We start from the raw sequence: 27,054 nt of genomic DNA on the forward strand, positions 1-27,054 counted from the left end.
TCTTTCCCCCATTCTTTTGAGTGAGGATTCCAAATTGTTACCACTTTCCTCAAGTTTCCTAACATCCGCTTCCCCTCACAAAGAACTGCACCTTTTTTTTTTTTAATTGAGGTACAGTTGGTTTACAATGTTGTTAGTTTCAGGTGCCCAGCAAAGTGAGTCCGTTATCCATTATATAATATATATGTCTGTCTCTTTTTCTTATTCTTTTCCATTATCATTTATCATAGGATGTTGAATATAGTTCCCTGTGCTCTACAGTAGGACCTATTTGTTTATTTTATATATAGTAGTTTGTATCTGCTAACTCCAAACTCCTAATTTATCCTCCCCCCCCCCACTATCCCCTTTGGTAACCGTAAGTTTGTTTTCTATGTCTGTGAGTTTGTTTCCATTTTGTATACAAGTTCATTCGTACCATTTTTTTTTTTTTAAAGATTCCACATATAAGTGATAGCATATGATGCTGTTTGGTCGTTTTCTATGTCAGTGATTTTAACAGCTTTATTGAGATATAATTTACACACAACAAAATTCACCCTTTAAAATGTACAATTCAATGGTTTTGAGCATATTCACAGAGTTCCGAAAGCACCACCGCTATCTAATTTTAGAACATTTTCACCACCCCTAAGAGAAACCCTAAACTCACGAGCAGTCACTTTCTATTCTCTCCATCCCCCAGCACTAGGCAACCACTGACCCGCTTTATGTCTCAATAAATTTGCCTGTTCTGGACGTTTCATATCATCGGGACCATACAGTGCGTATTCTTGTATGACCGGCTTCTTTCACTTAACGTAACCGTGTTCAAGGTTTATCCATGGTTTATCCATGTTGCAGCATGTGTCAATCATTTGTATTATCTTTTACCACCTTTACTGCCAAACAATAATCCGTTGCATGGATATACCACATTTTCTTTATCCATTTATCAGCTGATGAACATTTGGGCTATTTTGACCTTTTGACTACTACAAATAATACTGCAATGATCATTCATATACATGTTTTTGTTTGAACATATGTTTTCGGTTCTCTTGGGTATATACACAGGTAGGAGGAGCATTGCTGGGTCATAAGGTAATTATGTCTGACATCTTCAGGAGCTGCCAAAACTGTTCTCCAAAGCTACTGCACTATTGAACCTTCCCACCAGCAATGTGTAAGGGTTCCAATTTTCCACATCCTCATCAACACATTATTGTCTTTTTTATTTTAGCCATCCTAATGGGTATGAAATGACACCTCGTGGTTTTGATCGGTATCAAGCATCTTTCCGTGTGCTTATGCCGACTTTTATGTCTTCTTTGGAGAAATGTCTATTCAAATCCTTTCCCCCTTTTAAAAATTAAATTGTCTTTTTCTGTTGAGTTTTAAGATTGTTTTATAATTCTAGATACAAGTCTGTTGTGGGTTGAATTGTGCTGCCCCCCCGCAAATATGCTGAAGTCCTAACCCCCGGTACCGATGAAAGTGAAATACATTCTTTGCAGATGGAATCAAGTAAAGATGAGGTCACACTGGATTAGGGTTAGCCCTAACTCCAATGACTGGTATATAAGAAGGCCATATGAAGACACAGGGACACTGAGACACACAGAGAGGAGAGTGCCACGTGAAGAGGGAGACAGAACGGAATCATGTGTCTACAAGCCAGGGAACACCAAGTATTGCTGACAACCACCGGAAGCCAGGACAGAGGCAAACAAGGATTCATTCTTAGAGCCTTCAGAGTGAGTATAGCCCTGCTGACACCATCATTTTGGACTTCTAGCTTCATAAACTGTGAAAGAATAAATTTCTGTTGTCTTGATCCACCTAGTTTGTGGTAGGTAGTTACAGCAGCCCTAGGAAACTAATACAAAGTCTCTTCTCAGATATGTGATTTGCTAATATTTTCTCCCATTCTGTGGGATGACTCTTCAGTTTTTGATGGTGTCCCTTGAGGGCCAAAAGTTTTTAATTTTGATGAAGTGCTATTTATCTAATTTTTTTCTTTTGTCACTTCTGCTACTAGTGTCATATCTAAGAAATCACTGCCTAATCCAAGGTCATGAAGATGTACTCCTATGTTTTCTTCTAAGACTTTTACAGTTTTAACTCTTAACTTTAAGTCTGTGATCCATTCTGAGTTAATTTCCGTTGTAATAATGTGGGGGAGGGAGGGGTTCAACTTATTTTGCATATGGATATTCAGCTGTCCCAGAGCCATCTGTTATCAAGATGATCGTTTCCCACACTGAATTATCTTAACACCCTTGTCAAAAATCTTATGACCATAAAGGTAAGGATTTATTTCTGGACTCTTGATTCCATTCCATTCATCTATAGGTCTACCCTTACACCACTACCACACTGTCTTGATTACTGTTGTTTTGTTATAAATTTGGAAACTGGAAAGTGTGAGTCCTCCAACTTTGTTCTTTTTCAACATTGTTTTGGCTATGTTGGGTACCTTGCATTTCCATATGAATTTTAGAATCAACTTATCAATTTCTGCAAAAAAAAATCAGCTGCGATTTTAATATGGATTGAAACCAATCGGTATATCAGTCGGGGAATACTGCCATCTTAATAGTATTAAGTCTTCTGATCCATTAACGTGGGATGTCTTTTCATTTATTCAGGTCTTCCTTAATTTTCTTTAATGATGTTTCATACTTTTTAGTGTACAAGTCTTGCACTTTTGTAAAATTTATTCCTAAGTATCTTATTCTTTTTGATGCTATGTAAAAGGAGTTGTTCTCTTAATTTCTGTCCTTGTCTAATTGGTCCTTGCTAATGTATAGAATACAACTGATTTTTGTATATTGATCTCGTACCCTCAAAGCTTGCTAAATTCATTTATTGGTTGCAATGGTTGTGTGTGTGTGTGTGTGTGTATGGATTCCTTAGGAATTTCTTTATACAAGATCATGTCATCTGTAAATAGAGATACTTTTACTTCTACCTTTCCAATCTGAATGCCTTTTTTTTCTTTCCTAATTGCTCTGGCTAGAATCTCCAGTATAATGTTAAAGAGAAATGGCAAGAATGGACAGTGTTGTCCTGTGTCCCATCCTAGGAGGAAAATCATTCAATTTTGCACTACAAAGTATGATGCCTGCTGTCAGTTTTCATAGATGTACTTTATCAAGTTGAGGAAGTTTCCTTCTATTCCTAGTTTGTTAAATGTTTTTGTCAAGAAAGGGTGCTGAATTTTCTTGAATGTTTTTTTCTGCATCTACTTAGATGACCGTGTGGCTGCACCTTCTAATTACAAAGGTAATAAGGACCACTAAAAAGAAATTCAACTTCCAGCCCTCTTCCCCATCATATTTCACTATAATAATCTGTTTACCCTTCCTCCTTCACTTCCAGACTGTGAGTTACCTGAGGTTAGGGGCCCACCTTAGACATATTTATATCCTCAATATCTAGTCATGTGTCTGCTACATGGGAGTCACTCGATAAATATTTATGGAAATGATGAGAATCACAGTAACCAAGAGCTGGGGTCCTTTCCATGGAAAGGGCTGTTGATGCAAAGACTGTGACTGGGATTAAGGTAGGGATGTTCTTAAGGTACAACGTCCCTTACTACAAGCAGTAAATACCACCTGTCTCAAACACTCAAGTAAGCAAGAGGCCTCACAGTATATAGAAAGAGTCATGACTATGGTCTTCTTATAAAGATGGCTTTGGAACTAGATAGTATTTTCTTTCTTTTTTTTTTTTTTTTTTTTTGCGGTGCACAGGCCTCTCACTGTTGTGGCCTCTCCCATTGCGGAGCACAGGCTCCGGACACGCAGGCTCAGCGGCCATGGCTCACGGGCCCAGCCGCTCCGCGGCATGTGGGATCTTCCCGGACCGGGGCACGAACCCGTGTCCCCTGCATCGGCAGGCGGACTCTCAACCACTGCGCCACCAGGGGAGCCCTAGATAGTATTTTCAAACACACATTTTTCCAATGCCCAAATTAAGAAGAGAAGACATGGTAATAACTCAGTATTCTTGTGGTAGATAGCAAAAAGGGCAATGATTCTTCCCTTCCTGTAACCACAACTCTTACAATTCTCCAATGAAGAAGTAGAGCCTCTTTCTCCACCTCCTGAGTCTGAGTTGGTCCTGTGGTTTGCTTTGACCAGCCCTAAGCCTAGGCCTCAAGAGGTTATGGATATTTCCCTGCTGGAATCCTGATCATGAGAGATTTCGCACTCAGTTACCTGCTTACCCCAGCCAATTCCCAGCCATCCCTTGGATGGAAGGCCATCTTAGACTGGCCTGTTCTACCGTGACTGGCCAGTGGATCAGCAGCTTATCACCGACATGAGTGAGCTCAGCTGAGACCAGAAGAACGATCCCAGCTGAGTCTAGCCCAAATTGCCAACTCACAGAATTATGGCCTAAGTAGTGGTTGTTTTAAGCTACTAAGTTCGGGGGTTATCTGTTACAAAGCAAAAGCTAACTGAAGTAATCTATTTACGCCCACATAAATTAGAAGACCAGGTCTATTCCTGGATTGTTAACTAACCAATTCTTTAACCTTGGATTAGTCACTCCACCCTTTTGGGCCTCAATTTCTAAACCAGAGACACAAGGAAAGATGGTGGACTGGCCCAGTGTTTTGCAAACATCATTAAGCAGACAAGGCCCTTCCTCAAATGATGCTCTACAAGGAACCTCAATATATGAAACAGATAAAAAAAAAAAAAGGACCTGCCCTGGTTCTCAAAGAAGCTAAACCCCATCTTTTCAGCTTTCCTCTAACTCCCCCCTCTTTCTCCCACCCCAGAACTCTGTGGATAAAGTCTGGAAAGCATTGTGCCATTCAGTTTTTCTAAGGCTTCTCTCGGGCTAACATTCCGTGATTCCAGGCCAGAAGGGGACACTTAGTTTTGCATGAATCAAGCCAGGTTGGCCCCTCCGGTAGCACTGCCCACACTATGTGGGAATTAGTTATTCACCTGTCTGTCTGCTCTGCCGGACTGTGAGCAACTCAACTACACAGACTGCTCTTCCCCCTTTCAGAGTTCCTTCCCTACCCCCACGCTTGCCGCTTGCCCCACAGTACAAAGCACCTGGCCATGTAACTGGATGCTTACATAAATGCATCGGTAGATGGGTGGATCTATGGATGGATGGAAGAATGAATGAATGAATGAACAAATGACTACATGATTCAATAATTCATCGGATAATAAATGAATAAATAAATGAGTACTTGAATAACTTTGACACATTATTCACAATCTTTCAGAGACAGAATGAATGTTAGTCTTCTCCCTTAGTGGAAGTCCAGGCTCCCAATAACCTTCTTAGCATTGTCAGACTACCCTTGGCACAGTCTGAAACAACGGTAACTAAATTAGTCCCTCTTGGAAAGCAACCCCAGTTATTTTCTCAGATTTCCTATCCATTCCTTTCAAGGTCAGGAAGCATCTCTCAGGCCCCAACTCTGCAAATGTCAGCCAGCCTCTCCCCAGCCCCAACCGTATGGATCACCCTCCCCGACCTGGCAGTTGGCACACACGCCCAAAGATTTACTTGTGCCCTACATAAACAGAACCTTCTGCAGAAATCTCTGCCCCACTTGTCCACTGTTTTCCCAGCGAAAGCTCACTTCGTACGCTGCCCACTTTGGTTGCGTGGCCACGATGCAGGCGGGCCTACAGATCTCCAGCTGTGTGTTGAGAGCAGGAAGCCCACAGGGAAGTACGTTGACTCAGGCCAGGGATTCTTCCTGTCCTCCTTTAAAGCTCCTGCTTCCTGCTCTAAGTTCTTAATGACTACTTACTATTTAAAATCATCTTTAGCTTTAAAGGAGGCTAAGTTTGACAGTGCTGGAAGCCAAGATAATCTGGCCAGAAAGTAGTCTGATGAATTTAATACCTATTTCTTTTAAGGCGGGGAATGAGCATAACAAAGTGCAATCTGGAACAGAAATAGAAATAAATCCCAGAGAACTGATGCAACATCGCTGGGGTAAAACAGTAAGCAGGGATGCCTGGTGACCTTTTGAGTTTGAAGAGATAAGGCCACGTTTCATTGTCTTGTTATTCTATTATTTAAACTCTGTGCCTCAACGGATATATTTGTCCTGCCGTAAAGTTCTTTAAGGTCCCCAGAACACTCTGCATGCCCAATAATTATGGTGTAGAGTAGGCATCTTATTTTATACAATCAATACATTCCTTAAAAGTTGCAGGGTATCAATGGAATCGTTGTCAATTAAAAATTTTCATTAGCCTTTGTATTACATAAGTAACATGGAAAAGCAAAAAGGACCTCCCTTCTCAAAAAGAAAAAAAAAGTTATCTAGTATAATCCCACCTGCCAGAGATCACCACTGTTAACATTCCAGAGCAGTGTTTTTCAAACTATGGCTTGTGGCCCATTAGGAAATCATGAAATCAACTTAGTGGGTCATGACCAGCATCTTAAAAAATGAAACAGAAAAAAGGAGAAGAGGAATAGAATTGGAATAAAGTAAAATACAGGAGGGAAAGATAGAATAATATAGTAAAGAAAGGAAAAAATAAATATATCAGAACGCATTACATAGAGAAAAGTAGTATTGTTGCTAAAACTATTGTCTCAGCTACAGGCATCTACTGGATCACGAATGTAAAACATATTTCTCACTGTGGATCATGATCAAAATATGTTTTAAAAGTACTGATTTGGTATGTATCCTTCCAGACGTTTTCTCCCTATATTCTTACATCTTCTTAATAAACATGCAATACTCTGCATACTAATTAGTAGTAAGAGTTTTTAACTTTGGAATATAACATAAACACAATTTTGAGTTCATCAATATCTATGTGTATCATTTTAATGGCAGTAGACTATTTCACCATTCCAGCATGTAGTAATGTTGTTTGCTGTACTAATGTATAGTAGTGTTGTTTGTCTGATCAACTTTCTATTGCTAATCATTTAATGTATTTCCAGTAATTCGTAATTATAAGCAACACTGAGGCATCTATACATTCTTTTACTTAGATACTTATTTTCTCAGGTTAAATTCTGAAGTGACGTCTCTGGCACACGGTTTTTTGGTATATTAATTTCATAAAGGCCAACTGCTTACTAGAAAATTTACACCAATTCCACGCTTCTGTCAGCAGTCTCTGAAAATGATACCAATTCACACTTCCATCAACAATGTCTGAAAGTACCCTTATACCCACCCCATCCTCATTCCCACCCCAAACCTGACCATTATCAGTATTTCATTTTGGCCTACTTGAATAAATGAGAAAAATGGCAACTTATTTTATCTTGGCTTGATTAGTTATCTGAATTGAGGGCACTCACAGTTAATTTACACCCGCCTTCAAGCAACACTATAGAATACGAATAGGCAACCACCGAGCTAGGAAAGAATCCTGTGTATCCAGGACGTGAATCTTTTGGGTCCAGGTAGTAAAGGCCTTGATATAGAAGATGACTCCTGCTACAGCCAACGCCTTATTTTACCCTATCTACTAAGTTACCATCAAACAACTAATTAGTTACAGCCAGACACGTAGCCACTGCCTGGCCCCATCCCACGTGCTAACATCCAACAAAGCCATATGCCTGCCATCAGATGCATGGCTGGTACTCCTTGATTCGTGAAACTTTCTGTCCAGACATCCCAATCCCAGCCCTTCTGAGCATCCAAGGTCCCACCTGGGCATCGTCCGTATGTCTTTTTTTTTTTTTTTATGCCTCTGCTTCCCCGTCATAAACTGGAGGCAGAAGGCTATCTCAGTGGCGATAAGGAGCTGGGCAGGGTAAACAGAGGATCGAAGCTGAAGACAGACAGCCATGTCTAGATCCTGGCTGAGGCCCTTTTAAGCAGTGTGCTCTTAGAGCCACCAGGGGAGCCTCCGTTTCCTCATCCACAAAAAAAAATCACATTTCCATCACAGCATTTTGAGGGGCTTGTGAAATAACATGAATAACATGTACTAGCAGAAAGAAGTCACACAACAAATGTAAAGGAAACGTGAGTGTGCCCGCGAATTGGCTTGATGTCCGCCTCAACACGTCCAGAAGAATCTCCTTGATGACAGTCAGCTCGGGCAAAAATTCAGCCATTTTCTAAAAACCAGGGGCAGGGCTGGCCACAGAAAAAAAGTTCAGGGGTGAAGAAGACATTGTAGGCCCTGGTTTCGGCTGTGCCCCCCGAGAAGAGAAGGGCAACTCGAGCCAAGCAGTGGATGTAAGCAAGAGCTACCCAAGTCCTCAGAGTAAATCTGGGTTTTTAAAGGCCCCTTATTCTGCATACATCTCTTTCGCATTTCACACCTGGTTCGTAGAGAAGAGCCTATCCTGGCCCCAGCTGCAACTTCTGACCTCACAGAGCCGTCTCATCAGGCCTCCAGCTTTTAAAAGCCAAAAGTCAGTTACAGTCTCCTCTGCATTTGAAGAAAATCTGGGTTAACGGTCCAAAGCAGTTCCCCATGCAAAGAATCAGCTCACTTATCCTCTAGCCGGTTAAAGGAGTATAGCAAAGTACAGTGAAGCTGAAAACCATGTTCAAATTTATCATAAACCCCCCCTTCCGAAGGCTCAGCTGTGTGTCACTCGGCAGCGGGGTTCCCCGGGGCCTTTTCACAGCCATTTTTCAGACTTAACTGTAAAGGCTTCACACACTTTCACACCCAAAGGAACCAAACGTTCCATCAGAACACCAGGCGGCCGTCCGGCTGCTGGAGCCCCCAGGATGTTTCGGATATTTCCAGGAGGCTTGAAGGAAAAGGCTCAGACTCCAACAGTCGGGCCTCAATTCTCCTCAATTCTCCAGTGAGGAAGCCTGGGGGGCTGGGGTGGGGTTACGGGGGTTACACTACTCATTGAGTCCAGGACTTCTAGCCTCAGCAATGGAGTCTGGGAAGCTGAGCCTGGGTCGGAGGTTTGAAAGAAAGTCCGGTGGGCGGCTTTTTAGAACTTGCTTGAGGCCTCACAAAGTCCCGTCCAGTCCGGGTTGCTACTTTGTGGATCAGATATCCAAGGCCCTGAAAGCAGAGCCATGAGCAGAAACCCCCTCAGCGGGACAGAAAGGCTTTCCCCTCTTCGTTGCCTCTTGCCCTTCTGAGGAAATGTTCTGCCTTGCCTAGATTTTGCATAAAATCTTGACAGTAGGGGCAAACAGAGGAGGCAACTCCCGACAGCTCTAAGGCTAATCCCTCCAAGGGATTAGAGGACTCATCACTCGATGTGTCCTCCATTCCCTCCCCAAGGGAAGGAAGCGATCTGAAAATCCAAAAGGATTCTCCTTCTCACAGAGGAAGAGCTGAAGCCGCGCCAGTAAAGATTCCAGTGGCAAACTCCGATTACAAGGAGTTTCCAAGCGATCTGAAACACAGCTCTGTGAACAGCCCTCGTCTGAGAATCAAAAGGCTCCGTGGCTATGCTTTAATATAAAAAGAGGCGGAAATAAGGTCCTTTGAAGTAAATCACATTTCCTTCATTTTAGACACCCAAACTTTGCCATTACAGATCAGGCATAATCTTTCCATTCCAGAAAAGCAGAACGAAACTTTTGCTTAGCCTAGAAGCCAAGAGACGGCAAGGAATAAGAACAGTCACTGTCAGAGCCTTGAGACATCTTACTGAGGAAGAGAGTTTTGTAAAACTACAAGGCAGGGAGTTTTCACTCAAAAGAAAAGTGTAGGTACGTTCACCAAAAGCTAGGAACTAGAATGTTCATAGCAGCATTATTCAGAATAACCCGAACAGGAAACTATCCAAATGCCCATCAACAACAGAATGGACAAATAAATCACGGTACAGTCATACAAAGGAATACTATACAGCAATGAAAATGAACGACCGACACTTACATACAACATAGATGGGTCACACAAATATAATTTTGAGCAGACAAAAAAATCCATATATAAAAAAGCACATACTGGATGATGACACAACAGACCAAAACAGCCTGTCAGAAGTCAGGATAATGGCCAACTAGGTGGGGAGCGGGGGGCATGCTTGGAGAGGAACTGGCAGGATTTCCTGAGGGCCGTGAATGCTGTTTCTTATTGCAGGTGCTGGTTAAAGAGGCATGTTCAGTGCGTGAAGATTCATCGATCTGTACGTTTATAACTTGTGCACGTTGCTTTGTGTTGTAATTAGCTCTTAAAAGTTTTACAAATATATGTATATCATTTTTATATGGTGGGAGAGAAAGAGAATGAATATGAATGAATTCTATTGGTCACAGGTAGCAACGTTTCTCTAGAAACTAGAACTCTGTTAACAAGTCTTAATTTCCATTTGCTTACTTGAGGAAAGCTGTTACACTGCTCTGGGCACACACAGAAACTCTTTGTGTGTCTCAGGGAAAAAGACTCTATATTTAGAGCCCCTTTTATTCCGTGAAAGTACTTTGGAGCACTTTCGTCACCTGTTCATTTTCAGGAAAACCAGTCGTTTTTTCTCCCTGCGCTGTATCTCTACATTAGTCAGGGTCAGCTAACTGCTCTAACAAATATCCCCTAAACCTCACAAGGAAAGTTTACTTCTCCCTTATGTGAAAGCCAATCGGGTGGCGGCAGACAGCCTTTTATGTGGTGATTCTGGGACCCAGGCTCCTTCTGTCTGGTGGCTCTACCAGCCTTTAGGGCCTTGGAGTCCTCTGCTGAATCCTCTGCATGCAACCAGCACGGCGGGGAGGAAATAAACTGCAGAGGATCAGGTAGGAGCTTTTATATGCCCATCCCAGAGGAGAGCAATTATTCCTCTCACATTCCATTGGACAGAACTCAGTTACATGGTCCCACCTAAATGCAAGGGAGGCTGGGAAATGTAGTCTAGCTGTGTTGCCCAGGGGGAAAAGGGCAAAACAAGTCATTACCGGACATGATACAGACAGTCCCAGAAAGTGAGGGCACGGGCGTCTGCACTCAGCACCACTGCCACAATGCTACACGTCCTCAGCCAGGCCTCCCCCGCCATCAGCAGAAGTCCACGTCCCCCAAAACAATGAAGGTGTAATGGCAGCCGATGCTAAATTGTTCTTGCAGTATCCCATGACATGAGTTAGGCTAGCCAAGCCAGAAAGCGGGCTGAGATTCTTCTGCTCTCATCTGCACCCTGCATCCAGCCAGCCGGAATATTTATGCTGGTTGACGAGGGACAGGGGCTGGGTATTATCCATTTTCACATCTGTTTCCTTTACCCAAGCCCCCTGATAATAATAATGATAAAACAACAACAAAAATAGTAGCATTGATGGCATACAGGCATTCACTAGCACTTACTATGTATTCTGTGTATATGTCACACACTGCCGGACCTGTCTATGGATTGATTCGCTCAGTCTTCACAACCATTCTCTGTGGTGAGTCCTAACACTATCCCCATTTCACAGATAAGGAAACTAAGACAAAAAGGCTACAAATCTGTCTAAGGTTGCATAGCTGGCAAGTATCAGAACTGAGAGAATCAAAGGCCTTTCACTAGAAAGGCAACTGGGATTAGTAACACAGCCTGTGATCATGACAAAAAATCCCAGACCCTCAGGGTACAAACCTTGAACCCAAGCTCCCTAAAGGGGGCTTGATCCAACCAAGGTGAATAGGCCACAGAAAAGTGGACAGAGCAACTCGGAAAGAAAGTCCAACCTGAGAAGTAAAGGAGGGTGTCTCTTTGGTTTAGGTTTCGTTTTGCTTTGTTTTAAATTTTCCTTCTCACTCAACAGCTGTTCAAAACTGTGAATCGGCAAATCAATCAAGAAAACCCAAAAGGGCTTCCAATTGACCTTGACCAGCCAATGCTCTTAATAGGCTACCCCTCTCACTGTCTTTACTCAAATGAGCGTGTAAGTGAATCTCATTTCTCACCATCACCTCCCACCCTAACACCAGCCTGAGATTCGCCGGTCTTAGGCTACGGGGAAAGGGTTAAAATAAAGCCACACAAGCAGCAACCTTATGCAATATATTTTCCTTCGCGCAACTGGATTAGTTTTAATTAGCGAAAGCTCAAACTTTGCCAGATGAGCTCCAGTGACATCTGATACCTGAGCAAGGCTCCAAAATCTCTTCTCTCACACTGAAGGCATTTAACCCAAGTGAAACTCTCCGAAAACCTTCCACGACAGCCTTCCCGGTGTCTCTTCTTGGTTTGCCCACTTTCCCCCAACACTGCCCCAAACTTTGAAGCATCCTTCTCTCCTATTTATGAAGCAGAAAACCCCATGACTCTCACATGGAAAAGGATTTCCGTGGGATTTATTCATGCTGCGCTCTCCCCGCCCCCAAAGCTCAGCCCTAGAATCAAAGTCTCAATGAACGTGTGCCATCTTGTAAACGGGAGCACTTCCGGGGCGAGGAGGCGGCGGGCTGAGGCAGCAGAGCTTTGATGCGAAATTCACATGGAAAACACAGCTTTACTCGTATTATTGAAATATAAATCCATAGTGGGAAGCAGCCGCATAGCACAGGGAGATCAGCTCGGTGCTTTGTGACCACCTAGAGGGATGGGATAGGGAGGGTGGGAGGGAGGGAGGGAGACGCAAGAGGGAGGGGATATGGGGACATATGTATACGTATAGCTGATTCACTTTGCTACAAAGCAGAAACTAACACACCACTGTAAAGCAATTATACTCCAATAAAGATGTTAAAATATATACATATAAACCCAGACTCGAGGAACAGAGTCCAGATGCACTTTGGAGAGAAACATAAATATTGATATTATAATCTAATGAACACTGTCTCACTGGCTGTCATCCTTCCTCATAGCTCCTACTTCTTTCCTCCCTCAGTTGTCCAGTAGTAAAAATCAAGAGTAGCTGAACTCCAGAGTAGGGCTTCTTATTCCACAAATCTAAATGCACTTAGATATAATAATTAGAAATCACGTTGTAAACAACTTTCCTCATCCTCCAGCCAGGCTTCAAGCATCAGCTAAAAACAGTTACAAATCAGCATTCCCTGCTACTTACAAGTTTGCTTAAGAGTAGTAAGTTCTTTCTTTTCCCATCTCTTTTTAAATGTTATTTTAGCTTTATCTTAGAAAAACTCCTACTTCTAAGTTACCCCTGGGGCCTCTGAGGCCAGATTCTTATCCTTGTGTCAAGCGGTGCTCTCCCTAGAGCTCGGCACCAAGATGTTATAAACAGCGCCATCAGACCAAAGTGAGGAAACTCCACTGTCCCAATTTGTGCTAGAAATCTGTTTTTTTCTTTCAGTCTTTTTTTAATTGGGATACAACTGCCATACATTATATTAGTTTCAGGTGTGCAACGTAATGGCTCAATATTGGTATATATTGTGAAATGACTGCTCCAAGAAGCCTACTTAACATCCACCATCTTACACAGTGACAATTTTTTTTCTTGTGATGAGAACTTTGAAGATCTCCCCTCTTAGCAGCTTTCAAATATACGTTATTATTGACTATACTCACCAGGCTGTGCATTACGTCCCCAGGACTTTTATGTTATAACTGGAAGTTTGCTCCCTTGCAAATCTCAAACATGGAATCGCTAGTTCTTAGCCTGATCCTACTGGATGCTCCCGAAGTTTCTGTGGAATTCTTATCTTCCACGCCCATATTCATACAACAGGCCTGACAGGGGCTGGTGTGAGGGCACCTGAGTTCAAAAACTGTTTTCTAACCTCAGAAGAGTACTGTCTATCTGAAGAGACGGAAGAGTCGCCATCTTAATAGGAGGGTGGGTTACACAGGTGAATACAGTTGTTAAAACTCACCAGACTACACACTCGAGCGCTGTCCATTTCACTGCAAATTATACATGGACTTTTGTTTAACATCTTTATTGGAGTATAACTGCTTTACAATGGTGTGTTAGTTTCTGCTGTAAAAAGACTATCGTCTTTTCAATTGCTCCGAGACAGCAAAATAAGATTAATCAACAAGGCTCTGAGACAAGAGCCTGCCTCGACGTTTAGAAGTGGCTTTGCAGGGAGGAGATACGGGAACATGTGTATATGTATAACTGACTCACTTTGTTATACAGCAGAAACTAGCACACCATTGTAAAGCAATTATACTCCAATAAGATGTTAAAAAAAAAGTAAAAATAAAAATAAAGAACTGGCTTTGCAAAACGCATTAGACACGTGTGAGAATTTGCTTTCGCTCCTCCTAGCAGGAGCATGAAACGTTATAACATGGCTTCCCTTGGAGCAAGTCCGGCAGAGTAAGGGGTGGGGGGGGTCCTTTCCTTTTCAATTTTATGCCCTTCTGTGTGGGCCGAGGTGCCCAGCCCTGAACATGAAACAAAAGATGCCAACAGCTCTAAGCTGGAACCAACCGCTTCTCATTACTTCCACCAAACTACCACTGTCTCTCACCAGGACAGCCTCGGACTTGGTCTGTCTGCTTCTACCCCTGCCTCTCCCACAGTCTCTTCTTGACCGAGTAGCCAAAGTGATCCTTTTAACCTCTAAGAAGTCAATCATGTTACTGCTAGGCTTGAAACTGTCCAGTGAGTCGCCACTTCACTCAGAGCAAAGGGCAGAGTCCTCACTCACGATGGCCTACTACACTCTACCCCGCCGAGCCGCCTTCCAGCCCCCCTCCCCGGCCTCCTCTCCTCCCACTCTCCTCCCTGCATGCCCCAAAGCCACCACACTGGCCTCCTTACCAGCCCTCCATCACACCAGGCACGCTCTCAGCTCAGGGCCTTGGCAGGATCTCCGGTTTCCTCTGCTGAAACACGTCCTCCAGCGTACTACCTCATTAACTCCCTCACCTTTTCCCAATCTTCACTTAAATGCCGTTTCCTCAATGAGGCCCACCTGACCGCCCCACTGAAAACGGCAACCTCACTCCAGTCCTCTGGACGGCCCTCGCCCATAACACTTAACACCTGCGAACGTGCTTTGTACTCTCCTTACAAGTAATACTAGGTTTGTTGTTTATGGTTTCTCTCTCTCCTCTGTAAACTGTTTGGAACTTTTTGTTCACTGGTGAAACTCAAGGGCCTAGAAGAGTGCCTGGAATACAATAAATGAATGGCTCTGGATACTAAGGTCATTGGTCATTTTATTTTGATACCTCTCTGCATAACAAAAAGAGGCCACAAAGGGCTTCCCTGGTGGCGCAGTGGTTGAGAGTCCGCCTGCCGATGCAGGGGACACGGGTTCGTGCCCCGGTCCGGGAAGATCCCACATGCCGCGGAGCGGCTGGGCCCGTGAGCCATGGCCGCTGGGCCTGCGCGTCCGGAGCCTGTGCTCCGCAACGGGAGAGGCCACAACAGTGGGAGGCCCGCGTATCGCAAAAAAAAAAAAAAAAAAAAAGAGGCCACAAAGAACATAGAGATCTTAATAGCCGTCTGACCACACGGAGGGACAGAGAACTGCTTGGTCAGCTGTCTCCTTCCCCCTGACCCAGCATTACAGATTCAGGCACAGGTTTACACCTGCCTGGAAAAAATTAACACAGGCCTCCCGCTCTGCATGATCCAATTATAGTACCAATAAAATAACAGCCAATAATTGCCAGGGGCTCACCATGTACCAGGCACAGCTCTAAGTGCCCGAGCGCTCAACCTGACTCCTTTGGCCCTGTCAACAAACTGATGTAGCAGGTACTGTTTTTATCTCCATCCCATAATAGATGAAGACCGGGGACCCAGGATTTGAAGCGCGTGGTCTAACTTCAGCTTCCATACTCTTAACCACGTACTAGCTTCCTCTCGACAATTAGATAAACCAGATACCTGACAACCTTGCTCAAACTGAGCCCAAGCAAACTCCGAAGGTTGTGAATTCCAGACCTTTCTTGAAGGAACAGAGCACAAGGACATAAAGTTCTCACCACGTATCCTCAAAGAAAGGCAGGGACAGGCACTGGGATTCTCTGCCTTGGACAAACCAGGCACTTTGGAGCCAGAGAAATGGACTCTAGGACCCAGAGAGTTCCCTTGCCGTCCAGCTTTACAGTCCTTTGATGGCGAACACCAAAGCGGGTTCCCCCAAATAAACTCTTTATCCATTATACACAAGGAAATTTAAATAGCCCCTCTGATGGCTGTGAGTCCAGTTTGAGCCAGACTAACCTCATTTTCCTTTTGAGTAGGGTTATTAGACTGGGAGATCAAAGAAATGCTACAGACATATGGTATCTTGATTTCAGCAAACCATCTGACAATCACTCATGATGATAGATCTTGTGGGCAAGGTGGAGAAATGTGGTTTGAATGGGAAGGTGGGGGGAGCGTTCGGGGCTGCTGCAACAATGGTACCCAAGGAACAGTGATTAATACACGTCAGCCTGGAGGGATGTTGTTAGCACCGCCTGCCAGTGTGCTCTGGCCTTGAGTACATCGGAACAATAATTTTATCAAAGATGTGGGTGATGGGGTAGCATCATGTTGAGGATGTCTGCAAAGAGCAAAACGCTGTGGGCAGTAGCTGACACACTGAATCAAGATTTTAAACCATCACCACTGATTGGAAATGAAAGAGCAAAGCAAGCAAGATTCAATTTAACAGAGACAATGGGGGAGTCTTGTGAAATTTAAGTTCAAAATACCAACTACACAAATGGAACAGAGGAAGCCTCTGTGGCATTAAGATTCCTGGTTGAAGGAAGTGAAGTTGTTTCACCTGGGATGAAGAAAGCTTAGGAGGGACAATAACAGTCACCTCTAGACACTTAAAGAGGTCCTGGAAAAGAGATTATAAGCAGATTCCATATGGCTCCAGACAGCAGATTAGGACAGAAAGACAGGCATTGCCAAAAGACAGATTTAGTCTCAGTGTAGATAAGGATTATTTGAGAATGGGAACTATACAGCAATAAAGTTGGGGTGTGGGTGGCCACGCCTAGGAGTCTCAGAGCGCATAGAAACTAGATGGGCTTCCGCTTGGGACATCTCTAAAAAGAGTCCCACCCCGAGTGGGAGGCTGGATTTGAGGGACACTAGGGTCTTTCCCAACTCTAAGATCCCAAGACTGTCCAACCCTTGTTAACTTCATTTTGTTCTTGCTTAATTTCACTTTGAAGGACTTGGGTGTTTCATAATTAAGGAATTTTTCAGCATACGGATGCCCAGGTCCTCAGATTCCTATTTCACTACACTCAAACCTTCTCATGTTCATTAATAGATTGAGGGACAGACATTAGCGTCAGAAACAAAAATTGACCCTGCCTGTCTTAGTCATTTACAGAGATGAGCTAGACAGGGTCTCTGCCCTTTGCGGGCTTACGGTCTGGTTAAGAGTGCTCTCCAAAACCTTATTTCAACAAATTTAGACCCTAGAATGAGAGCCTTACATTCAGAAACCATTCTCACCTCATTATCTTTTGTTTTCACTTACTATCAAGATGTGATTCATGAGGAATTCTTGATGCAAAAAGAACTTGCAGGAATTTCTGTGATTGATAGTTTGGTCTTGGGATACTCTTCCCATGATTGTTTTTAACCGAGGGTCCCACAAAATCTTTTGGTTCACGATTTTTACTAGAGTAAAAAGAAATTCAACTGAACTATCAAAACAAAATCCCAACTGCATTTAAAATTGTCTTTGTTCTAAAATTTCAAAGCATTGGGACTTACCCGGCAGTCCAGTGGTTAGGACTCTGTGCTTCCACTACAGGAGGCCAGGGTTTGATCCCTGGTCAGAGAACTAAAATCCCGCAAGGCACGGATGCGGCCACAAAAGAAAAATTCAAAGCATTATATGAAGTCAATGGATCTTCAAGACGTTTGCGCTGACGTGGGACAACAGGAAAGATGTCATATGTGACTGGAACTTAAAGGTGATGCCCACCGTAGACCAGAAGCCCGGAGACTGAAGATGTTTCTGAGCACTTACGCGGCATTTACACTTTCCTGATGGCATTGTGTGGAAAATGCCTCCACAAACAGGAAGAAAGGAATCTTTATTGTTACCATCTTAGCAATATCAGCCCAACAGAACCTCAAGGATTTCCGAGGTAAAGCAGTTTGGTAGTTTTGATCTAGAAGCCCAATCCAGGGACTCCCCTGGTGGCCCAAGTGGTTAAGACTCCACGCTCCCCACGCAGGGGGCCCGGGTTTGATCCCTGGTCAGGGAACTAGATCCTGGACGCCGCAACTAAGAGTCCGCATGCTGCAACTAAGACCCGGCACGGGTAAATAAATAAATATTAAGTAGATAAATAAATAAATAAATACCCAATCCAGTACAACAAGTCCAGAAAGAAATGTGCTGCTGTTACTGGTTATGAGGAAATTACACCCATGAATTATTAACACTTGAAGGATTACGTTTTTCTCAGTAGCTCCGTGATGGGTTTAAAAGCAGCTTTCAATGGAGCTATTCGGATATCATAATGCCTCAGAAGAACTCACTGAGTAGAGCCAGGAGGAAAAGACGCCTAACGACAGTTCCGAAAATATCCCCCCCTAAAAACACATTAAGCAGACTGCAAAGGGTTTCTGCGAGTGGTAGAACGAACAGAAAGGGGAGGAAAAGGATGATCCTTCCAAATCAGGCTGAACCCACAATTAGCACTGCCATACCGACCCCAAATGATCGATTCACCCCCTGTGTAACTTCCTAGTCTACTTCTGGGCTTAGCAGGTCCTGGGTCTGCTCTGGCTGAAATGGCGCATCTCACACAGGGAGCGTGGGTCTCTCGGGGCCGTCATCACCTGCCCATTCTACAGGACGATAAGCAGTCCCCTCAAAGGCTGGCCGAGGAAACGCTGAGGAACTGAGCGGGTGTGTCTCGGTCATCGTGGACCTGAGCTCCTTTCCAGCCTCTTCTCACCTCTGAAGCACTGACGATCTCCTCCTACGCCAATGAGAGGTTAGACTGTGAGCTCACTAAAGGGTAGTAAGTTATTTCCAGACCCAGCACAGAGCGACGGGAGGGCTTGGCCATGTGACGAATCTAGTGACCCTCGGGGAAGGAGTTTAGGGAAAAAGAATGAGAAGCACCACCTCTACCACACTCCCAGCCCTAGGTCTCTGTCCTCACAGTTCAAAGATTAAACAGGTTGTTTTGACATGGGTTCTCCCAGACCTGATGAGTACAAATGCAAGTTCAAGTGCAAGAAGGCTTCGTGGGAGGCGACCCCAGGAAGCACCCACAGGTAACTGAGAAGTGAGACGGAGAAAAGAAGGCAGTGAATACACAGTGTGTTTTCCAATTAAGTCGCCACTGTGGGCAACTGCAGCTCAGTCCTCTGGGGAACTCTGAGAGATGGTGTAGAACGTGCCTCAGAGCTCTCGCCTCCAAGGCGCAAGGAAGTGAGGCCACTGGTCCACCAACGCCCCGTCCATCATTGATTGAGTACTACTTCAGAGGCAATGATTCGCTTGCACTTCTGGCTTTCCCTGTGTGCAAGGCCCAGCGCGGTCCATCAGTCAGAAAAAAAAAAAAGCCCTAGGCAGAGTCACAGGAGTTGGCAGTTAGCAGCCATCAGAATGAGAGGTGAGGGCTGAAGGAATCTAGCAGGGCGCCAACACAGTCTGCCGTCCAGAAGGAGAAAAGCTAAGATAAAGGTTAGCACAGAGTTCTAGAAAACTCGGAGGCGGGAGGTGGCAGGCAAGGAATCAGATTCCACTTCACAGAGAAGATGACGTGTCCACTGATTATCAAAGAAAGAGCAGAAATGAGCCAGCAAAATGTTCCAGAAGAAAAGAGTAGTATACACATTGGCCCGAAGGATGAGAAAGCCTGGCAAGTTGGGGTACAGCCAGCAGTTCAGTGTGACTGGACTGGGGTGGAATGTGGGGAAGGCAGGGAGGGACATGTCAAGTGGACAGAAGCGTATCGAGAAGGGCCTTGATTTTCATACTGTAATTCCCCTGGATTTGTGCAGCAACGTGTGGGAGAAAAGACTGATGTTTGGGAATAGTTTGTGCACTCAGACCCGGACCCTAATTCTAGGCTCCAGCGCTTTCTAGCTGCTGCTCCCCAGAGCAAGTTGCTAATCCTCGGTAAAGTACGAAAATCACTCTCATAGGGTCGCTGTGAAGATTAAATAAGATGATTCATATAAAATCTTAGCATAGGGCCTGACACAGAGCAGAACTGAATAAATGTTAACTAAAAATAAAATAAATCGACTCGCTAGATGACAAACGTGTTACTGCAGTGAGATGGGAAAACGATGGTCTTTTCAGGACACGGCAGTGGATTAACTGTGCATCTAACATGGAAAAAAGGCATCTTGATCCCTACCTCATACTATTTGCAAACATCAATTCCATGTGAATCATGGATCTAAACGACAGAGGCAAAACAAAAAAAACTTCTAGAACATAAAAGAATATCCTCACGACCATGGGGTCAGTGAAGAATTTACGAACAAACAGAACAGAGCACGAAGACCACTAACCATAAAGAAAAGGATCCTTAGGTTGGACTACATGAAAATAAGAACTTCCGCTCGCCAAGAGGTAACACTAAGAGAGGAAAAAGGCACACAACAGAGAGACGGTAATTGCAGCATCTATAGCTCACAAATAACTCATATACACAATATATGAAGAACTCCTACAAGAAAAAAACATACAAAGAACCTTACTGGAAAGGGAGTAAAGGTCTCGAACAGGGAATTCACAAAAGAGAATATTCAAGCGGTCAAAACTATATATGAAAAGGTGTTCAATCTCACAAGCCATCAGCAAAATGCAAATTAAAACCACAATGAGATTTTTATTAGCTACCCACAGAGTAGCTACAGTGGCCATATACACACTACCAAATGTAAGGTAGATAGCTAGTGGGAAGCAGCCGCATAGCACGGGGAGATCAGCTCGGTGCTTTGTGACCGCCTGGAGGGGTGGGATAGGGAGGGTGGGAGGGAGGGAGACGCAAGAGGGAAGAGACACGGGAACATATGTATAACTGATTCACTTTGTTATAAAGCAGAAACTAACACACCACTGTAAAGCAATTATACTCTAATAAAGATGTAAAAAATAAAAATAAAAAAGACCATACCATACTTGTTCTCTCTTCATCCCCTCTTATGTGGCCTTCCTCTCCACCCCTCCACTTACACAGCAGTTAGCAGGGCCACTCATTGCTAAAAACGTACCCAGCTCAATGGCCTTGCCTCAGCGCTCATCTTCCTCTCAGAAGCATTTGACCAAAACGATTCCTCCTCCATTCCTGAGACACCTTCTCCTGGCTTCCATCATACCATGCCCTCCTGATTTCCCTTCTAGCTTGCTCACTGCTCTTCCTCAGTCTTTCTTCTCCTCTACTAAAATTCCCAAGTTGGACTGCCCCAGGCTAAGTCTTGGTCCCCTTTTCTTTACTCTCTACACGGTCCCGGACTCCAGGGCTTCGCGTATCATCTCTACCCTTACATCTCACATCTACATCTCCAGCCTGGACCTCTCTCTTGAGTTCTGAACTCACACGCCTAATTGTCTAAGACACAAGCAGCTCAAGTTAACATGGCACAAACAGAAAAGCATTGATTCCATCCCCACCCCCAAAGATAAAAGATCCACTCTTCCACGAACCTTACCCATTTCTGGAAATGGACCTTCTACGAGCTGTTTAAGCCAAAAACAACAACAACGCTGGGTGTCATCCACAATTAGTATTATTATTTGCTCTTATACCCTGTACCCAAACCAACTGGTAAGTCCCGTCAATTCTATTTCCAAAGTGAATTCAGAATCCAAGCACTGTTCACCGTCACCCTAGTCCCAGCCACGGTCACCACTCACACTGTCTAACTGGTCTACCAGCTCCGGACTCGCCTCCGGAGCGACTTTGCTGAAGTGTGTGTCAGATCATGTCACCCCCGCAAAAACCACTCCAGCCTGTCTCAGGGCAACAGGAAGCAGCTGTCCAAGGATGAAGCAGCATGGAGAATGGTGACCCGGGTGGGAAGGCTATACAGGGGGCATGGAGGCACCCAGACACATTCAAAGGGAGAGAAAAGAGAACTTCGGTCACTTCCAGGCTCCCTCTCCCTTTGAAGCTCCCTGAGACCTTGAGCAATGCTAAAGAGACATGCATGAGGTAGCAGATGCCACTGGTACTCCACCCACACACGGCCCCTCTCCCCTCCCCAGGCAACCCCTGCAGACATTCCGGTACACACCATAGGCTTTTGGCATCTCTCCACCTGGCCCGGGAGCCTGCCGAGCCCACACCGGGGGCAGGCCCCAGGAGCCAGGGAGTTCATACTCCAGGTGCTCTCCATCAGTGAGCGATGGAAGTTGGTGGAGAAATACTGCAGCTTCCTCACTCCTCAGTGGGACGCTTCTGAGGTGTGTGCTGGATTGAACCCTAGTTGCCCACTTCCCCACTCCCTCCCTGTGCTTCCTGGGATCCCCTCTCAAATAAACTCCTTGCACAGAAATCCTTGCCTCCGTCTCTGCACACTGGGAAGCCCAAATTAAGACACATAATACTGTGCTTTTCCTCCCGAAGGTAATGCCTTTTACGACATCAAACAGGAACAATGCCATCCTAAATTTATCTGGACAAGAGGAGAGGTCTGTGCACAAAGTATGGAGACACCATTTTTGAAAAACGTAAAAATAATAGATTTGAAGTCTATTCCTCGTATTATATGAGCCCCATCTTCATTTATTTATTCATGTATAAATATGCACAAATAGAGTATATGTTCATCAGTCATATGCACACACCAAAAATCCCCTCTCTTCTCCATTCACCATTAGTTTGTACTCCAAACAGTGAAAAGGATTATATTAAATTCTGGGTACATAACTACCCCCTCCTGCCTCTAAAGAAAAAGGGGAGAAGAGAACTCATTCTGCTCCATCTCTGAGTTTCACTTGTGAGAAATCTAATTTAAGGTGCAGTGGGTCACACACACGCACACGCACACGCACACACACACACATACGGGAAATGTATGCACCACTCAACAGTCTGCAAAACTTCCCTCCACTTCTTTTGAAGTGAAATCACCACTCACCCTGACCACACTCCCCAGATATCAGCGCTGTTGAAAGTGAAGGGCCGGTCCCTGCTGTGTGGTTTGAGGTAAAAAGGAGGCAGGATTAAAGCGCTCATTTCAAGTCCCAAAAGTAAAATACGACTTGGCCTACGGCAGTCCTAATTCTTTCCAGAACTCATCCCCGGAATTGCCCTTTTAAACAACCAGTCATTAACCCAACTCCGGGTCTTTTATAGCTGCGAAAACCGATCGCGCACATCATTTATTCATTACGCTTATTATTATTGTTATTGCAGAAAAGCAGCGAATTCCCGGGGCGGGGTTCAGAGGGGTTTTTTTTTGGGGGGGGGGGGTAGTGCGCGAACGGGGCGGGGGGGTCGGTTAGGAGGCTGTGCGGGTTGCGGGACTGAGGTGCCCGGAAGTCCCCGGGGAAGGATGCCGTGAGGGCGCCCCCGCCCCGCGCGCTCCGCGGCCACCGCCACCGGCGCAGCTGCTGCAGCAACCGGGGAAGCTTCTTATGTAAGTCAGAGCCGCTGACATCACCTTCGCTGCGAGCGTCGCAGCCGCTGGACTAGGCGCCAAAGGACCGGCGTGCTGGCTTACGGCCCCCGCCCACCGTCCGGTTGTTCCTAAATGACTCCAACGCCTCCCGATTTAGCCAACCGTGTGCCAGGGGACTCTCCTGAGCGCCAGGATGACATTTATTGGGAGCCCTGGGATGTCGCAAGAGTGAAGTTAACGGGCAGCAAAGGTGTCCAGGGGTCTTGTACACACGGGTGAATTTGGACGACATTCCACGTTGGGGGAAAGGGAGGGGGGCGGAACCCCTCCGAGAAGATGGCACAGACAGCCATTTAGTAGGAACCCTGTTCTGTTCAGGACAGAAGAGATGCCCAAGGGTCTCATCGATCTCCCCAGGGCCGGGGACACTCCTCCATCCACGCCCCTCCCAGGCCAGAAGGCTGGAGCAGAGCTCTTCGGAGTTCACTCCGGGAGGCGAATGGCGCCGCGCTACGTCGCACACAAACGCAAGGCACAAGTTCGCGGCTTGGTGCAGCACGTGAGGTCACAGTAAGAGGGACAAAAACGCCACGGCGTTGCAGAAGCCCTAAGAGGACACTCACTGCTCCTCGAGCGGCCCAAGCACGCACTGGGGTGGGGGTGGGGGGACTACAGGGCTCCGGGATGGGCTACTGGAAACCACAGAAGTTGCACCAACCTCCCGCCCCGCCGGGGAGGGACCGAGAAATCGAGCCCCAGAGGTGAATGACAGGCCCCCCTGTCTCCTGTGTTCCCATAAATGCTCCCTCTCAGCCCACGGCTGCCTTCGAGTCCCGAGACTGCCCCTTTAACTTTCTCCCCTCCGCGTCTGCGTCCCTGCCCCGAACTCCGGGAGGCCTGGGGTGGGTCTCAGGGGAGGCAAGCGTAAGGTGCAGAGCTGCAGCAGGCGCGGCGCCGGGATTGCGGCGACCGCGGAGGGCGCGAGGGTGCGGCGCCGACGCGGAGCGCCGGGCGGGTGGGAGGACGGCGCGGGTACTCACGCACTGCCTCCTGCTTGGGGTCCAGCGTGCCGAGCACGCGCTGCACGCCACCGAGCTTGCCCTGCAGCGCCCAGACGCGACGGTGAGTGAGCTGGATGTCGCTCTCGAGCTCCTGGAAGAGGCTGCACGCGTGCCGGGCCACGTCCGAGAGCTGCCGGAGGACGCGGGCCAGCGCCGCGTTGCTGACCGCGCACAGGTCCAGCATGAGCAACACGGCCGCGGCCGCCGCCGAGGACGCCTCGCCGGCCGCTGACGCCGCCTCCAAGACCCCTGCCGCGCTCTCCTCGCCCGCCGCGGGCGCCTCTCCGTGCGGCGGCAGCGCCTGGTCGGTTGGCGCGGGCAGCGCGCGGGGCGCGCGGGGAGGATCCTCCGGCCCCGACGCCACGGCCTCGTCCCGTCGGCCGGGCAGCTGCAGGGGCGGCGGCGGCGGTTCAGCGCTGCCTCTGTTCGCGTCCTCCGCCGGGTCAGGCGCCGGGCGTCGCTGCCGGCACAGCCACTGCGGCTCCACGATCCGCTTGGCGAAAGGCATCCCGCGCAGCCGGGCCGCGACTTTCTGGTCTCCTCAAAGCGCCCCGGGCGAGCGGGGAAACGGGCGCGCCCACCTGGGTGGAGAGGGGTTAGGAGTCGGGCAAAGGCGCGTTCGGGGAGTCCGGATACGCAGGGGGCTCCTCGCTCACCTGGCCTCCTCCTCGTCCCCGCCCTCCCCTTAGCAAATCAGTCCAGCCGCTCCTCCTCCGCGTGCACCGTTCCCTGAGGAGGATGACAAGCGCGGGGCACAGAAATCCCGGGGCGCGCCTTGGCTCTCCTCACTTGCTTCCAACCCGGGTCGGCTGGCTCAGCTCCATCATTCCTGCGCTCGCCGCCGCCGCCCCGGCCGCTGCCGCCGCCACCGCCTATATAAATGGGCGTGTGTGTGTGTGTGTGTGTGTGTGTGTGTGTGTGCGCGCGCGCGTGTGTGTGTCTGGGTGGGTGGGTGTGCGCGCGCCTCAGTTTGAAAGTACCCCGGCTCAGGCCTCTCCCCGCGCGCCCCTCGGCCGCTCCGGGGAGCAATTGCGCCCGGGATCTGTCTCCCTCTCTGGGCTGGGAGGAGGTTTCGGAAAGGCGCTTTGAAAACCCGGAGAGAGGAATCCGCCTCCAGCCCAGGCGCAGGAGGCGGCGCGGGGGCGGCGGGGCGGACGCAGGGCAGGGGAGGGGAGGGGAGGGGAGGGGAGGGGAGGGGTGGGGGGAGAGGCCCGGGCGAGCGGGGCGCAGCGCCCTGTGCGGCCGCTGGGAGTCACTGGTGGCCTCGCCTCTCCAGGCTTGTTCTGATGCAAAGACACTTCCTCGCATCCGAGGGGTGAGGATTGAGACTGTCAGCGCGGTGAGGGCGGGGAGTCCTCAAGTTGGGGTTGCCGGTGTGGGTGGCGAGCGCAGAGGCAGGAGGGTGGGGTGCTGGAGATGCGGCAGATTTGACGTGTTGGAGCAAGTTGCTTCGCCGAATTCCAGCTCTGAGCAAGTCCTTTGAGTTCTTAGCTGGGAAAACTGGGCTGCCCCTTAGAGTGCCCTGGGCTCTGTGAGCGCTGTGACACAGCTGGGGAGGGTGACGGGGCGTGGGCACAGCTTGGGGTGGCCAGAGAGGGCAGGACGCTATTTATACCCCTTCCCGGGCATCCCTCGGCCGGCCGCTACGCTGGGCCAGGTCTCTATAGAACATCATGAATGAGACCCAAACCACCCGTGAGCAAAACCCCCAGAAAACTGCTTGCAAAACTCATTGACGCGTTCGGTAGGATAAGCCATATTACCTCCCTGTCACCCTACTCTGCTGATCAGACACGGGAATGTGAAAGTTCTCCATCAGAGAGCTGATGGTTCACAGAAGAAAGGAAGATTTTCCCATTTGGTTAACTGAAAGGTATAAGTTCTAAAAAGGCATGTACACTATTTCGATTGCAGCAGTCGAAGGCTGGATGCTGTCAGCCTAAAACCCAAAAAAGAGTTTGAGAAATGTTAATAAAATGCATGCTTTCATCCCTCCAAAAAGAATACTGTAAAAATATTTTTTATTTTAAAGCCACAAGCCAGATCTGGGGAATGCAGACTTCATTTCATGTGTCTAAAGAGAACATGGAAAAAATATGTTTTATGGCAACAATAAAGCCCTCCAGACCAGTGGTGGGGCCCGCCACTCGGCACTCTGGACTGGCCCATACTTCAGTCATAAAGGCTTCAATAGACCCCCCTCTCCTATTCTACCTCAAAATATAACATTTTTGGCGAGGGAGTGTGCTTGTTCATAAAAGATCCAGGCTGGGGATTTGGGGGTAAAAGGTCATGATGTCTGCAAGGTACACATAAGTGTTTCAGTAGCAACAAGAAGAGTGATGATAATAATGTATCTGGAGACAAAAGAAAATATGACAAAATAGGTAAATACCGAGTCTAGGTAAAGGGCAGATTGGGATTCATCGTACATTTCTTGCAACTTTAAATTTGGGTTTGTTTCCAAATAAAAAGTGGGGAAAAAAAGAATATTTTGGAAAAGGGTCTTTTGGGAGTTGTTTTTTCATCTCACAAATCTAGAGAGCTTAGAGCTGGCTGTTTTCAAATCGAGCTTGACTTTTTTAATATGTTCACAATTCCGAACATGAGTTCTGCTAGGTAGCCAAGCCGCGCGCTCCT

At 46.7% G+C, this 27,054-nt stretch overlaps 1 protein-coding gene across 2 annotated transcripts in view; it reads right to left on the reverse strand.

The window, feature by feature from the left end:
• Positions 1 to 24,989, reverse strand: part of NHS (NHS actin remodeling regulator) — a 347,571-nt gene extending 322,582 nt beyond the window's left edge. For both annotated transcript variants that reach the window (XM_060292103.1, XM_030848180.2), the window contains exon 1: positions 24,394 to 24,989. In XM_060292103.1, coding sequence (XP_060148086.1) covers positions 24,394 to 24,922 — 529 coding nt within the window. In that variant the 5' untranslated portion in view covers positions 24,923 to 24,989. The remainder of the gene's footprint in view (positions 1 to 24,393) is intronic.
• Positions 24,990 to 27,054: the final 2,065 nt, after the last annotated feature.

This window comes from Globicephala melas, chromosome X (genome assembly GCF_963455315.2).
Source record: "Globicephala melas chromosome X, mGloMel1.2, whole genome shotgun sequence".
NCBI lineage: Eukaryota > Metazoa > Chordata > Mammalia > Artiodactyla > Delphinidae > Globicephala > Globicephala melas.